General features: G+C 45.0%; 1 protein-coding gene across 2 annotated transcripts; it reads left to right on the forward strand.

Moving 5' to 3' along the window:
• The first annotated feature begins 11,428 nt into the window (after positions 1-11,428).
• On the forward strand, positions 11,429-15,879 carry RHEBL1 (RHEB like 1). Of its 2 annotated transcripts, XM_029954217.1 has the most exons (9): positions 11,429-11,711; positions 12,323-12,394; positions 12,741-12,808; positions 13,084-13,166; positions 13,256-13,312; positions 13,501-13,548; positions 14,120-14,201; positions 14,362-14,447; positions 15,068-15,879. In XM_029954217.1, the coding sequence occupies exons 1-9, from the start codon at positions 11,660-11,662 to the stop codon at positions 15,132-15,134; spliced, it is 615 nt and encodes a 204-aa protein (XP_029810077.1). In that variant the 5' UTR covers positions 11,429-11,659; the 3' UTR covers positions 15,135-15,879. The 2 variants fall into 2 exon arrangements, with proteins under 2 accessions (XP_029810077.1, XP_029810079.1); XM_029954219.1 differs by lacking the exon at positions 15,068-15,879 and having other exon boundaries at positions 14,362-14,868.
• The last annotated feature ends 931 nt before the right edge of the window (positions 15,880-16,810 follow it).

The following is a 16,810-nucleotide window of genomic DNA, read 5'->3' on the forward strand; positions in this document are numbered from 1 at the left end:
CCAGGCAGAAGTAGCAACATGAGCAGGGACTTGGAATCTAGAGTGAAGATGTGGCTGGCTACATGTAGTTACACTCTCTGACACGCATAGGGGCGTATGACTACATGTAGCAATTGTTTCTTGAGAATTTACTACACATCAGGCCCCGTTCTAGCTTTTTACATGCATTCTTGTTTCATCCTTAAGATAGCCCTGTGAGGTTATATTAGAGATGAAGACATCGAGGCAAAGAGAGGTTTAAGTCACTTGTTCGAGATACCACAGCTAGTAAGTGGTAGAACTGGAGCAGGAGTAACAAGAAATGACTGCCTTGATGGATGGGGTCATATCCTAAAGGCCCTTAAGAAGTTTTTGACTCTCATTCCCTTCACTGAGTGACTAGTAAATCCTAGCTTTTTGACAGTTATTTCACTCTCATTTTCATTGGCTCTTCTTTCTCCTGCCCGGATAGCTGGCTGCCTTAAAAATTTTTTTTAATGTTTATTTTTGAGAGAGAATGCGTGCATGCATTTGTCTGTGTGTGTGTTTGTGTGTGTGTGTGTGCGCGCGCGCACGTGTGCATACACAAATATAGGGGAAGTAAAAGAGAGGAAGACAGAGGATCCCAAGTGGGCCCCAAACTGAGGGCATGCTGAGCTTGAACTCACAAACCTAGAGGGATCATGACCTGAGTGGAAGTCGGATGCTTAACCCACTGAATGACTAGCTGGCTTCCTTAATTAAAGTTACCTAGCCAGTAAACCAGTAAAGGACATTTATTTATTTAAATATATACATACATACATACACACACACACATACATATATACACACACAAACACACATATATAATTTTATTTAAAGTATATATTTAATTAGAGGAGAAAGGAGACTGAGTTTTGTTATAGACTGAATGTATGCATCCTCCCCACCCCAAATTCATATGCTCAAACTCTAATGCCTATGTGGCTGTTTTTGGAAATGGGGCCTCTAAGGAAATAACTGAGGTCAAATAAAGTCATAGGAGAAGGGTCCAGATCTGATGGGATTAGTGTCCTTATAAGAAGAGACACTAGAAAGTTACATCTCTCTCTTTGCATGCACCAAGGAAAGGCCATGTGAAGACATAGTCAGAAAGCAGCCACCTGCAGGCCAGGAAGAGAGTTCTCACCAGAGACCAAATTGGCCTGAACCTTGATCTTGGACTTTTCCAGCCTCCAAAACAGTGAGAAAATAAATGTTTGATCTCTAAAGCCACCCAGTTTATGGCATTTTGTTACGGCAGCCCCAGCAGACTAAATACAATCCTTCAGAAATGTTTGAAGTAAGAAGAGGCCCCTGTTAAGATGGGGTCTTTACTTAGTAAAAATAATGTACTCTGCTTGAAAAGTGAACATTTCTGACCCAGAAGCCTGACTGCTTTCGTGGCTCCACCATATTGGAGGAGCCTTTCTTCTCTGGCTGGGAGACTGAAGCAGCTGTCTGTAGGAAGACAGTTTGGCTGGTCAGGGTGTTTCCCTATGGGAATTATGTGGCCAGTTAGCACATTCCAACTCTCTTCTCCCAGTGATTGTCTCTATATGTGATTGGAACATTTCCCATTGGAGTGGGAATATCTTCAGCCAGGTTTTCCTGAGTGCCCACTTGGTGCCATGGGGAGAGGACAGGAAGTCAGGCGTGGCTCCAACAGTTCACCTGGCAAGACAGACATAGTGATCAGAAGGCAGCTGAGTGCGGTGAGATAGATGACTGACTTTTAAGCTGAGACTTGAAGGATGGGTAAGAGGAGTTTAAGCAGAGGGAACGGCATACACAAAGGTCTGGAGTTGGGGAGCAAGAGTAAATTGAACCCAAGGAGCATCAATAAGTTCAGTTTAGTAGAAGGGAAGTGTGAACTATTTAAAGATTTTTCAATTTTGTCCTAAAGATGAAAATCAGTTGTAAGATTTAAAGTATATGTGGGAGGGGGAGGGGAATCAAACTTGAATTTTAAAAAATAAATTGGATGGGCTTATTAGGTCATCTTTATCCCTAAGTATGTTGGTCTTCCTCTGTGCATGTGAGTGTTGCTAGTTCGTTCGTTCGTTCATTTGTTCTTTCTTTTTAAATTTTTTTATTTAAAAAATTATTTTATGTTTTTTATTTATTTTTGAGAGACAGCGAGAGACAGTGCGAGCAGGGGAGGGTCAGAGAGAAAGGAAGACACAGAATCTGAAGCAGGCTCCAGGCACAGCACAGAGGCATCAACAGAGAGCCTGAAGTAGGGCTTGAACCCTTGAGATCATGACCTGAGCTGAAGCTTAACTGACTGAGCCACCCAGGCACCCCGAGTGTTGCTAGTTCTGATTGCAAGTAGCAAATGCCCTCATCCCTGTAGAGAATGTGTTATGGGAGCAGATGGTGGGGGGCTGTGGAGGGATGCTGGAGCAGGGTAGGATAGGATAGGGACAGATTTGAAGGTGATACCTCCCATACCCGGCTTTGCTTCTCTCTGAAACCTCAACCCAAACTCTCTCAACTTGTCTCCTAAGAACACAGTTGTCTGACTCCAAACCACATGGTGTCCAAACAGTCCTTGGAACTGGGGACTCCTTTTCTGCTATTCTCTTTTACTTCCCAGCCATTCTTACAGAAGAGTTTGACTTAGTTTGGAGCTGAGGGCCCTAAGCTGAGACAGAGCTGCCACCCTGAGAGCCGGGTCTGGGATGAACATTGCAGCTGCCCAGGGAACAGCTGGTTAAGCCCTCAGCAGCTGCAGCAGCTGAGATCCCACCCAGCATCTGAGCTGGGATTAATCCCATTTCCTCCACACACACCCCTTCCCTGTTCTGGTCCCTGGCTAGTCTATAGTATCTCGTAGAATTTTTGAGACTAAATGTCATGAGCCTCTCCCTGAACTAAGTCAAAGCCAAAGTCATCCACCTTCCTCCTCTTTCAGGGGCAGGTGACCCAAAGCACCTCAGGACCATCGCAGGAATGAGAGCCTCCTTGCTCTCATTCCCTCAATCCTTTGATAAACTGGCTAGGATGGATTATTCTTTGAAATGTCTGATTTTCAATAACCATTAGAATTGGTGGGATGAGGAGGTAGATGTCCTTTATCTTTGAAAGACTCTATGCCAAGGCCTGGAAACTTGGTGGGAGTGTGACAGGAGGAGAAAACATCATATGGGTATTGGTCACTTTTCAACCCTGATTGCTTCTCCCTTAACTGTGATTCTACAGTTGTGAACAACAGGGCTGTTTATTCTACTTGGTGCTTATGCACCAGCTGTGTGACCTTGAGGAAATCACTTTGTAAGAGATGCCAGAGGCTACAATGAGGTGCTTCCAAGGAGTTGGAAAGAAGGGGGTGCCCTGAGATTTGAACAAGGCAAATTAACACACAAAGGAACAAGGCATTTCCTCCCAGGCCGGGAGAGTTGACTCCCTCCCTTCCACAGATATTTATGAGGCCCTTGCAAGTACTAATAGGCATTTTACTATGCTAAGGATTTTTAATATTTTTCTAGGGAAACAATCATTTTAACAGATTAAATTAATTAGGTTTTAGCTTGGTGAAGTGGCCTGATCAAATATGAATTTTAGGAAGATCACTCTAGTTGCTGAGTGGAGAATGAATTAGAAGGGAGTTAGTGAGTCCAGGGAGGAGAGCAAAAGCAAAAAGGGTAGTGCAATGGTGCAGATGAGAGATGATGTTGGCAAGATAAAGAAGTGGCAGTGGAGATGGAAAGAAAGTACAGTACCAGGAAACATTTATATTTGTGGGACTGATAGGATTGGTGTTGATTGAATGAAGCAGGGAGCAAAGAGTAAGTAGGAGGGGAAAAAGATTTCTCTCAGTTTTCTCTGTGTGATATTCATGTGTCTAAAATGAAAGAGAAAGAGTAATTGATGAGCCACTATCAATCTATTAATCCAAAATGGGATGTGGCAGATGGGCAACTCAGTCAATGAGAGTTGTTACTGGGTTCCCAGAAGGCTCTTGGTGAGGGAGAGGCCACATGCAGTCACTGGTAGGGCAGGAATGGTTCTTCAGGCCTCCAGACAATTGGCCGAAATCCCCCGTAGAGATAGTCCTAATTTTCTGCTCTTCAGGCAGCAATCTGGTACCTCAAAGGGAGTGTCCTAGATCAAGGACACAGGCATCCTGCCTAGTGGAAAGGGAGCACAATGGGTCCATTGGCATGGCAGGACCCACACCAGGCACTCAAGACTTCTTCCAAGGCTTCTCTAGCATGTGAGGATTTGGTGGTGTCCTGAGCAAGTCCAGTTCCCGAGTTGGCTACACTGAGTGTTCTTCTCAGGATCATCTTTCTCAGTGGTGTCTAAGGAGGGGGCCAGACCGTCTGCCTTCCTCTAGGCATACCTCTCTGACTAAACTGTCAATTCACCTTCAAACTAATAGTGATAATTATTTTGATGGCTTCAATTCACTAAGTACCAGCTTTCTTTTCTTTTTTTCATGTTTATTTAATTTTGAGAGAGAGAGAGAGAGAGAGAGAGAGAGCAGGAGAGGGGCAGAGAGAAAGGGAGACCCAGAATCTGAAGTGGAGTCTGCACTTCAGAGACAGCCGAGAGCCTGATATGGGGCTCAAACTTACTGTGAGATCATGACCTGAGCTGAAGTTGGACACTTAACTGACTGAACCATCCAGGTGCCCCTACTACCAGCTCTTTCTTAATAGAGTACTTGGATATCACATACTTTATTGCATTTGCTTCTCACAACGGTTGTGCAAAAATGAGTATTTGACTCTAGAAGGATTTAAGCAAGTCACAGGGACCACTGGGTACCTGGGTTTTGAGGCTGTACAGCCAGAAACGTTGCCTCAAATCACAGAACCAAGCCAGTGGGGACACTGTGGCAACTGCCACTAAACACTAGACACTGCAATATGCAGACCAATGCTGACACTGACATGGATACTGGAAGTCACTGCTGACACCACTGCCATGGGCCACCCTGGAACTCGATATTTCTGCCAGCAGCCAGAAAGAACGTCAGACATCTGCTACCATGTTGTTCCAACCATTTCATAGACGAGAAACTGAGGCTCAGAGTAGTGAAATAGCCTGCTTAAAATCACATAGTGAATAAGCTAGGATTTGACACCAGGTCTGGTTGACTGCAAGTCTATGCTCTTTCTACTGTGTTTTGCTGCTGCTGTGAATCACTTTACTTCCCTAGGCTGCTGCTTCATCACCTGTAGTCTGGAGAAAAAGTCTGGATCAGGTGATCACCAAGGTCCTCTGGCTCTAACAGGTTATAATTCAATTATTTCGTATATTGCTGGTTATGGTCCCTGAATTGAGAAAGGTCCCCTGAGAGGAACTAAGTACTTCCCATTTTCCTGAAATGGATTGGTGTTTATCATCCCCATGCTAACAGAAGTTAAGAGTAGGTGTAGGAGCGAGGGGACGACCAGACATAGGGAATACGCAAGGAAGATGCCTGCGCATGTATTGTGGTTATTTCTCTGTGGAGTTCCTAGAGACACGTATCCTTCAATTGCTCATCAACATGTGAATACTGGGGAGTGCCCCCAAAACCATATGTCAAAAATAAATACATTAATGCAGTACTTTCCCCTTAACCCCACTGAAAATTCCTATTCTTCCTCCCACGTCTTCTAATCCTATACATGGAGTTGCCATCTTCCTTCACTTTGTCTGCTTTAATCAGGTCATCAACTTCACTTCCATCTGGAGTGCCCTCCCTATGAGTCCTCACTCTCCTCTCTTGTGACCTGGTCCAGGCCCTCATCTTCACCTTCCTGGGTACTGGCTTCCTATTAGGGCTTCTGTCTCCAGCCCCAACCTCTCTTGGTACTACCTTCTCTACAGGGCCACCAGTGTGACCCTCATAAAGCCTCCCCACCACCCCCACCAAGTTAACTGCAAAGATTCCACTGCTTACTGCAGTGCTACCCAAACCTTGTACTGTTTTCATGACCATGTCCATAGTCTCTTTCCACCCATATAAAAGTTTAATATTCTTCTTGAATTCCATTGGCTTTTCTTACTCCCAGCTTTCGTTTCTGTGCAAGAATATTTGTGAATATTCATAGTTTTGGCATTATCACTATTGTTTTTTCCATCACACATTAAAAATTACAAAACAGGGGCTCCTGGGTGGCTCAGTCAGTTAAGCGTCCAGCTTTGGCTCCGGTCATGATCTCACGGTTCGTGGGTTCGGGCCCCGCGTCGGGCTCTGTGCTGACGGCTGGCTCAGAGCCTGGAGCCTGCTTCAGATTCTGTGTCTCCCTCTGTCTCTGACCCTTCCCTTCTCGTGCTCTCTCTGTCTCTCAAAAATAAAAAACAGAAAAAAATTTAATAAAAAATTACATAACAAAACAAAAATTTATGTTACCTAAGTCATCTAACATACCACTAATGGTATATTTTGAGAACCCTGAATACTGAACAAAGGTCAAATTCTTTTTAGTAAACTCTACCCCCAAGGCGGGGGGGGGGGGGCTCAAGCTCCTGACTCTGAGATCAAGGGTTGCATGTTCTAGACCCTGAGGTCAAGAGTCCTATGGTCCACTGACTGAGACAGCCAGGCACCCTAAAGGTCAAATTCTTTTTATTTTATCTTATTTTTATTAGTTTTTTAATGTTTATGTATTGTTGAGAGAGAGAGCGCATGAGCAGGAGAGAGCAGGAGAGAGGCAGAGGGAGAGGGGGACAGAATCTGCAGTGGGGCTCTGTTTTGACAGCAGACAGCCTGAGATGGGGCTCAAACTCATGAACCTCAAGATCATGACCTGAGCCAAAGTTGGATGCTTAACTAACTGAGCCACCCTGTGCTGTCCCCTCAAAGGTCAAATTCTTATAACTTTTTAAAAAATATTTTTGAGAGAGAGACAGAGACAGAGCATGAGCAGAGAAGGGCAGAGAGAGAGAGGGAGATACAGAATGTGAAACAGGCTCCAAGCTCTGAGCTGTCAGCACAGAGCCTGACTCAGGGCTCAAGCTCGTGAACCGTGAGATCAGGACATGAGCCAAAGTCAGACATTTAACCGACTGAGCCACCCAGGCACCCCAAAAGCCAAATTCTTAAAGCTGGCATTCAGAGCCCTCCCAGATCTGGTCCCAGTCTACTTTCCACCCTTAATTCACAGACAGCCCACATTCATAGAGTGCTACAGGCACAGGGTCCACTCTGTATTTCCAGACACCCTGTGTTTTCAATCTTCTCTTAACTTTTTGCTATTTTCCCTAGGGCCTTCTCAAGTTTTAAGGCCCAGCTAAATTATCAATTACCATGTGAAATCTCTGAGCCTTCCAGACAGAATCAAGCTCCTTCCTCCCTTCCTTTCTTTCCCCTTCCCTCCCTTCCTTCTTTCCCTCCCTTCCTTCTTTTCCTCCCTTCCTTTTTCCTTTCCTTTTTCCCCCCCTTGAGATAATTTCTTCCTCTATGCTTTTAGCTACTCATAACTCTGATTGATGTGAGACTTAAATATCATTTTGCCTTCTAATCTTTTACTTGATAATTTTCCCTACTATAATTCAGAGTCCTTGGGGGAAACATTGCACAAATGGGGAACTGAAGAAAATATAATGAAAGGGCTGTTCGTAAAGTTGTGGAAAGGGTTAAAGAATATCTTGGAGAGGGGTGAGACATTGAGTCTGGCTTCAGTGAGGAGCCAGTAGAAGGGGTGACCCCTAGGCCTAAAGGGGCAAGGGAAGGAAAGGTTATAAGAACCCAGAAAGACTGTAACTGCAGCTGTAGTTGAAGGAAAGGTCCTCCCAACAGGGTCTGTGGCCTCTGGTAACCATATGTGTGAGTCCAGGAGAAAGAACAGAAGTTAAACCACAGAATCAGGAGAAATGATATATTGTTGTTTTAAATCACCAAGGTTAAGAAAAAAAAAGAAAAAAATCACCAACGTTGTTGTTGTTGTTTAAGTCATCTTTAAGGCTGCCCAATGTGGGGCTCAAACTCACAGCCCTGAGATCAAGAGTCACATGCTCTGCTGACTGAGCCAGCCAGAACCTATACTTTTTGATACAAACATAGTAAAAATGTTTTCACTTTTCATAGAGATACTTAAAACAGTTTTCTGGGAGCATTTGATCTTTGTTTTATCTCAGTTGTTTGAGATGTAACAAAATATATGATGCTGTCACTGAAAATTTTATTCCAAGCCCATTTATCTACCATTAGAATAGTTTACTTCCTTTAGGTGGTCTTATATTGGTGATCTTTGTATATCTGTGATCTTTATAAAGTAACCATTTATGCATCACTCTTTAAGGTGATTGATATTTAATAAACAAATATCTTGGTCCCGAGATGTGCAAGTCTTATAGATCAACTCACTGAACATTTATTCCTCATCACCTTCTCTTTTGTCTTCCTTTACTATAGAGAGTAGAAAGGAAAATGCCAAAATTTCCAGGCTCCCTTGCAGCTAGAGATGGCCATATAATAGTTTGGTTTAAGGAGATGGAGGTGAAAATCTGCTGTGAGATCTTCTCTTTCTGTTTATTTTTAAACTTTTTTTTTTTAGTGTTTTATTTATTTTTGAGACAGAGAGAGGCAGAGCATGAGCGGGGAGGGGCAGAGAGAGAGGGAGACACAGAATCTGAAGCAGGCTCCAGGCTCCGAGCCGGCAGCACAGAGCCTGACGCGGGGCTTGAACACACGAACGTGTGATCATGACCTGAGCCAAAGCCGGACGCTTAACCGACTGAGCCACCCAGGCGCCCCTTCTTTTTCTGTTTAAAAAGAAAATGCAAGGGGCTCCTGGTGGCTCAGTTGGTTAAGCATCTGACTTTTGCTCAGGTCATGATCTCACTATTTGTGAGTTTGAGCCCTGCATCAGGCTCTGTGCTGACAGCTCATGCTCTGTCTCTTTCTCTCTCTCAAAAATGAATACACAGTAACACATTTTTTAAGCCATAGGAAGAGAAAGCCTTTGTCTTAGCCCTTTTTATTTCTTCCTGATTGAAAACAAGAGAATTTGAGAATGATTTAATAAAGAGACTATTTACAAAGGTGTGAACGGGTATAGGGAAACCACAGGGGTAGAATAGTACCCCACGGTGAGTATCAGAGAAACTATTATCACTGTGGCTTGAATTGGGGAGAGCAACTAGAAACAGAACAAGAGAGGTGTGTGTGTGGTGGGGGGAGAGTTGGAGGAGTGACTTGAGGGGTGCTGGGACCTTCCAAAGGGGACATAGATACTGTCTTCCATCCATCTGATTTTTCTGTGAGGGCTTCTCTTAGGCTGAACTCCACTGGGATTCAGGAAACTGGAAACTGTCTCCTGGAAACAAATCTGGGTGGAAAAGAATAGAGAGTTGATCTGGAAAGACAAACAGCATAAAAGCCATCTCATTTATCTTTATACCCAAACTGTGCAACACATTGTGAGAGTGTCTGGTACAAAGTAGGAGATGAATAAATTTTTTTTCATGTTTATTGATGTTTGAGAGAGAGTGAGAGAGAGACAGAGAGACAGAGAGACAGAGCATGAGCAGGGGAGGGGTGGAGAGAGAGGGAGACACAGGATCCCAAGCAGGCTCCAAGCTCTGAGCGGTTAGCACAGAGCCCAGTTCAGGCTCGAACCCATGAATGGTGAGATCATGACCTAAGCCAAAGTCAGCCGCTTAACTGAATAAGCCACACAGGCACACCAGAGACAAATAAATTTTTATTGAATTTCATTGAATCCAGTTCTTTGTTCTACCATGCATTGGTTAAGCCCCAATTTGGAATCTCCACCAACCTCACTCAGGCCAAATAATCCAATGTAAAGTTGCTGATCTGCAAGGAACTTCCTTTACCCAGTTGAAAAGGGATTTGGGTCCCTTTCTGAGGCCAGATTAAGTGGCTCTTTGAAACAACTTTTGTAGATCTGGACTTTTTTAAAGCATTAGATAATTCCACAGTTATACAAATTCTGTTCTCTAGTACAATCTGACTGCTAAATGCCAATTCATCAGGACCTTCCAGAAGAAATAACTTGTGTGCTACCTATAGGCTAAGTCTCAATTTCCACATCTCTAAGATATGGGTGATAATAGCTACCCATCATTCAAGTCTCAGGTACAAATGTCACCTCCTCAGGCTTTCTAGGATATCATATAGAAGAAGAGGAGTATCACCCCCCATTACTCTCTAGTTCATTAATATCTTGGGTCTCCCCCCACTGTAGTTATTTTTTGTTGTTGTAGCTTATTTATGGTTTACTCTTAGATTGTTGGTCTTCTCCCAAAAGAATACTTGCTCCTTATGAGCCAAGACCTTGTCTGTCTGCTGCTGTGTTGTTGTGCTGTTTTCTGCTCTATTCCCAGAACCTAGAAGGGTACATAGGACATGATGGTTGTTTGATAAATATTGTTGATAAATGGATGAATAATACCAATTACCAACTTTAGGACTGTTGTGAATATTAAATGAGATAACAAAGACATGCACCTGGCACCAAGTAGAACTCTCTATAAATCTAGCCATTTTCTTCCTTCTTTTCCCCTCCCTCACCTCCTATATCCAGCCTTTCAGCAAGTCAGATTGACCAGGCGCCCCTAGACCAAACTTCTTTACATAGCCTGGCTCCTGCCATCCACTTGGACTTCATCTGTTTTAGGTTGACTCTCTCTCTTTCTCCTCTTCTCCCGGAATTTAACAAATTTATTTTCATCATAGCACTCATAGCACTGATGGATTCTTCTGTCAGAATTTTGTTCTAGCTGGCTCTTTATTGTGTTTCAGACCTTAGTTTAAATGGGGCTTCCTTTGAGAGGAAGTATTACTAATCTAATGTGGTCATTTCTTATTATGCCGCCTTTTATAGCACTTAATACTATCTAATATTTCCTTGTTTATATGTTTGTTTCTTCCACTAGGTTTTAAGCTTTGTGAGTACAAAGACCTTGTCTGTCATGTTCACTGCTCTATCCCCAAAGCTAGAACAATGTCTGAAATACACAGCATGTGCTGGGTAAATATTTGTTGAATAAATGAATGTGTTGATTATGTTGATGACAACAAAACTTCAGATGACCTAGCCGGAGATTCTGATAGACTGTGGAAATTAACAATAAAAGATCTGGGGCTGAAGTCTTGGGGGAAGAGATACTATATTGGAACTTGGGCCTTTCTTCCCCCATCCAAGGATCTCAGAGACCTTGCAAAAGGGAAGCCTAGAATCTTTTGACCTGAAATTCCAGCCAAGCCACATGGGTATTTTCCATCCACGATTCCTGATTCTTCGCAGCCACTTCTAGGTTGCAAATGCGCAAACATCTCTAGGACCCCGGGTTCCTTTCTGTTTCTTTATGAATGAACCGGCTCTAGTCTGCGCAGGCGCAGCTCCTGGTTCTCCAGCTCCACGTGAGGCCCACCCTTCCCTCCTGCTGGCGGCCCCTCCTTTATCCTTTCCCATGAACCAATGGCGAACGGCCTGGGGGGCGGAGCCCGGAGCGGCGCGGCACTGTAGATCCCCCGGCGCCCGGCTCCCTCGCGTTAGTCTTGCTGTGTTGTGATCACGTGGCCAGCTCCGGGCGCGGCGCTTGTTTTGGTTTCCCTCTACCTTGCCCCTGGCAGCTTCGGGGTGAGCGACTTTACTGTGCCGGTTACTGCGCCTACCTTACACTCTGATCTCCCTTTCTTACGGCTCTTTCAGCCCGCAGTTCTGCAAGCCCCTCGGGGCCGGCTACTGCGATGCCGTTAGTTCGCTACAGGAAGGTGGTCATCCTCGGGTACCGCTCTGTAGGTGAGTCTTCGCCTTGGGGAGAGCACCGACGCACCGCGGCTTTGTGGCCAGAGGAGGCGCGCTGTCGCGGGAACGCGACCCAGACTGGAATGGTGGCATCGTTACAACGGGGCTGTAGGACGAGGATTCAAGGATGGAGGAGGAAAGGCTGGGGTGGTGGTAGTATGTGGAGGGTTGCAGGAAGCAGGAGCACATAAGGGTTAATGTGGGCTTGGTTGCGGGAACACCAGACTGGTCCTCAGTGTTACCCTAGGGACGGGGAAGGATGGGGTCAGGATTTGATGATGGGAGCGCGGTCTGTGTGGGGCAAGTCGCAGGTGTCCGGGTGCGGGGCGACTTGATCCTAGGGGAATCCCGGATCTTCCCAGGGGTGGGGTGGGGAAAGGCGGCAAGAAAGGCTTCCTGCGGCGCTAATGAATGCATCCGGTAGCCAGGGTGCAGAGACCTAAGGCGAAGAGGGTGAGGGTAGGCTAAGGGAAAACGTTGCATGGCACCCACAGGCTAGGGTCCTAATTTGGGGTCCTCTTTAGTCCTGGGCCACAGCCCCCGAAAGGGCAGAGGATGTAAATGTGGATGGATGATTTGGATACAACTACCACTGCTTCCCACAGGGAAGACATCTTTGGCACATCAGTTTGTGGAAGGCGAGTTCCTGGAAGGCTATGATCCTACAGTGGAGAATAGTGAGTAGATTTCTCCCCTACGGGTGGGTTATAGAGGTCTTTGTTGCCCTATCTAGTTCCATAATTTGGGATTTTCCTGGTGCCAACAGGCTGATTTGATTAGACCTTAAATCCAATCTTTTCACTAGTAATTCTATTCTATGAGTGGAGCTAGAGTGGATTTTGCAAGATACTGCGTCCAGGATGGTGTAGACATAGACAGTAAGAACCCTAACATTGTCTCTCTAGCTGCCTGCAGAGCTCCTAGACCTTGTCCATCTATATCACCCCTAGGGTTAAGAATGTATGGGGGCACACATTGCTAGCCCTACAAGCACCTCACAGTCAAGTTTTCTTTTCTTTTCAGCTTACAGCAAGATAGTGACTCTTGGCAAAGATGAGTTTCACCTACACCTGGTGGACACAGCAGGGCAGGTACCAGTTTGGGGTAGGGTATCTAACTGTGGCAGTTCACTTGTGGGAGATGAAGTCTGGTTGCTTCTGTGGCTCATTTGTAAAGTAGTACTAAGAGAAAAGTATTTTAGCAGAGGGTTGTGTGCAGCGCACATTGGAGCTACTCTGTAAATTCTTGTTGAATAGAAATGACTGGAATAGTGAGTGCCCTAGGGAGGGCCCCCAGGATGCAACCCACAAAGCTTTGCCATCGGAGTGTTATGTTTCTAGGTATTGATGTTTCTGTTTCTTGTCAGGATGAGTACAGCATTCTGCCCTATTCATTCATCATTGGGGTCCATGGTTATGTGCTTGTATATTCTGTCACCTCTCTGCATAGGTAAGTGGCCAAAGTTATGAGTGGGGAACTTGGGAGGATCTGAGGGCTGTCCCAGAATATGTTTATAGCTCAGTTTCTTGTGTTTAAAGCTTCCAAGTCATTGAGAGTCTGTACCAAAAGCTACATGAAGGTCACGGCAAAACTCGGTAAGTGGCCCTGGGAGATAGATGTAGTATGGGCATAAGGGGATGGAAGAGACCAGAGGGCCCAAGTTAGGGAGGAGACCAGAACAGATTGTCTGATCTGATGTGGAGTTGTCCAGCCTTGATGTGAAGGAGGCTGGGGTCCATGCGGACTGGGAGGGGATCCTATAGTAACTGGTGTTTCTTCACAGGCTGCCAGTGGTGCTAGTGGGGAACAAGGCAGATCTCTCTCCAGACAGGTACGGAGATCTCTATACCTCAAGGCAAAGGAAAGTGAGATGGACTAGGATTTAGTCAAGGCTCTAGTCCTGGCTCCACCACTGACATCAACAGTCATTTCACCTCTTTTCCTTCTAACTTGAAGGTTAAGACAGGTTAAACCCTTCTTTTTAAAAAAAATTAGTTTAAAAATGTTTATTTATTTTTGTGAGGGGTAGGGGAGGAGGGGCTGAGAGAGCAAGAGAGACAGAATCTGAAGCAAGCTCCAGGCTCTGAGCTGTCAGCACAGAGCTTGACTTGGGGCTCGAACGCATGAACTGTGAGATCATGACCTGAGCTGAAGTTGGATGCTTAACTTACTGAGCCACCCCACAAGAGGCTACAAGATAACCCTTCTATTGCAAAAGCTATAATTTTATATTCAAGCCTCAGTTCTAGGCTTCTTTGTTTTCCTTATTTTCTCCTTCCCCAAGCTTCCTCCCAAACCTTGGAAGTGGGGTGAGTCAGAGGAGGTCTAGATTCTATAAAGATTTTGCAGAGAACATGGGGATATTGCTGTCCTCCTTCTTCATGTCACAAATTTGCTTCTAGGGAGGTCCAAGCAGTTGAAGGGAAGAAGCTGGCAGAGTCCTGGGGTGCAACATTTATGGAGTCATCTGCTCGAGAGAATCAGGTGCTTGGCCTGAATATTAGGAAGGTGGTCGGGTAGCAGTGTTTTTCTTATGCCACTTCTTTGTCATGGGGATGGTGGGGGTGTGGGGTATAAGCCTCAGAGCTGGGTCATACGATGGCATTGAACTAACTTTGTTGCCCTGATTCTCTGTCCCTTGCAGCTGACTCGAGGCGTCTTCACCAAAGTCATCCAGGAAATTGCCCGGGTAGAGAATTCCTATGGGCAAGAGCGCCGCTGCCATCTCATGTGAGCCCTCAGGCATTGGCTAGCTGCCTTGATTCTGCCCCTGGCACTTGCCAGGCTCTAGTGGGTGGAGGCCCTTAGGACTTCACGGGTATAGTTACCAGCTGTGTCCCCTGTCCTCTGGTCACACAGTCTGGTACCCTCATGTTTGCACACTTTCCCCAGGCTCCAGTGGCCTGGTTGTCAATGTTTACAATGGGGCAAGGATGTCTCATGGGCACTGGCCTCTAGTCCTCTGTTTTTGCTAAATGAATTGTTATAACCTGCAGGGTTGGGATATGAGTCCTAAACATTCTTTATTCAGGACCTAGTCTTATGTGCAGGTTTTGGGTGTTGGCTGGGTGAGGGGAGCTGGGGACTCCTGAGGTGGAGCTGGCTCCCTAGGGAAACAATGTATATATGCAAATAAACTGAGAAATCTTTTCGTGGTTGACTTCTCTGTATGCGGGGAGAGCTCAAGGCCAGTATCTCCTTTTCCAAGGAATGGAGACTATGGCCTTTGGTGGGGAGTAAGGGCTAACTCTTTCCTCCTACCTCATTCCTATTCCTTACTCCTCACTCATTCAGGAGGACCATTGCCCTAAAACTTTTACTTATTTTTTCTCACTTTTCTTTTCTCCTAGGTTCTCCTGTACAGGTACCAGTTGGCTGCCACTCCCATCCCTTTATAGGCTCTCAAGATCCCCTTAACTACAGAAACACCACCCTCTAGTGGCCAGCTGCCACATGCTGACCTAGCCTCCCTCCTGGGGCCTTGGCATTTGCTGTCACTCAGAGAGAGGGTAGGGTTTGGGGAGGAAAGAAACCCCTCATCCTAGTGATGTAATAGTTGAGAAGAAGGGTAGATGCAGGGACTAAAGTATTGGAGAAGATTTTGGCTTTCTAAAGGGTTGAGTAAAGTAAGAAATAATGCCCCTGGTGTATATCAATCCTTCCATTCCCCATGTCCCCAGAGCCTTTCATTAAATGGATGTTCTTTGGCCTTTTCATTACCATTGGTGACCTATTCACACCCTTCACACCTTTGGAATGATGTCACTCTTTTTAGGTGTCAAAAGGTATTGCTTCTACTCTTTCTTATTGACTAGCCACCTCAGTAGGATGGACATTTCAGCTAGGAATACCTCTACTTTTCCTGCTCACCCCCCCATCCTTACCAGACCTAGGGTTTACCTGGCATAATATCTCCTCCAACGATTTACAAGGGTTACTGGGATAGTACCATTTACAGGAAGAACACAGACTACTCTTGCCAACTGAGGGAGTCTGAAGTACTCTGTCAGTGCACTTAGTTGGGGAGGATGGGCAAAATCTTAGCTGTGACCTTGCTGGTGCCTGAGTCTAGGCTACTTGGGCTTATAGTTGGGGTGATTGTTTGTCATACTGGTTTTCAAAAATTCTGTCAGTTGCTTTTGCAACCCTAATCCAGAATCTAAAATAAAAAGGCTGCTGGAAGGAACATTCTCCAAAGAGCAATCTCAGTCTTTAAGGATTCTTTTTAGGGTGGTCAGCCTCTTTCCTTATCATAAAATTAGGTCCTTTGGCATATCTGACCTGGAATACTCAATATAGGTTATCTGCTGCCCTGTTGCCATTTCCATGAGGTCTGGGATAGACTTATAAATGTTTGAAGTTTTCTAAAAGTGTATCAAGCAATCTCAAAGTCCTGACAAAAATAATGAATAGTAGTTAATAGCTAAGTTGGAGTAGTTTTCCACTTAGCTGTGTGACCTTGCACAGTCACTTAACCTCTCTGAGCCTCAATTTCTCATTTACGAAGTGTAGTTAAATCTGCATAGGGTTGAGGTGAGAATTAAGTTGTGATATATGAAATGAAATGCTTAGAACTGTTTCTCATACATAATAAACTCTTAAGAAAGGTGGCTATTGTGATATTGGAGGTCTTTTTGGTGAAGGTCAGTCTCCCTGGCTCTGGATATAGAGAGTAGGGAGGGACCCTCCATTTTCCACCTTCTGTCTCTTGGTTAATTTATTCACTATAGCTGGGACAGGTGTGGGATTGCTGCTGGCTTTTTTGCTGAAATAGACCTGAATGGTCAGTGCAGGGTACATGATACCAGTGGGTGCCTAGCACAGGGCATGCCTAGTTCTAATCCTTCCTATGACCCTGGCTAGTAGAGATTTAAAGGTTTTTCTACTCTGTTAATATGGAAGCCACAAGTCACACATGGCTATTTAAGTTTAATTTAGTATTAAAATTAAACAAAAATTCCTCAGTTGCACCACCTACATTTCAAAGTACTCAATAGCTACATGTGGCTGAGTCAAATTAGTGTTGTTATAGTGTATTTCCATCACTGCAGAAAGTTCTATTGGACAGCATTGTAAACCCTTTCCCACAAAAC

The sequence above is a fragment of the Suricata suricatta genome, chromosome 10 (genome assembly GCF_006229205.1).
Source record: "Suricata suricatta isolate VVHF042 chromosome 10, meerkat_22Aug2017_6uvM2_HiC, whole genome shotgun sequence".
NCBI classification, from domain to species: domain Eukaryota; kingdom Metazoa; phylum Chordata; class Mammalia; order Carnivora; family Herpestidae; genus Suricata; species Suricata suricatta.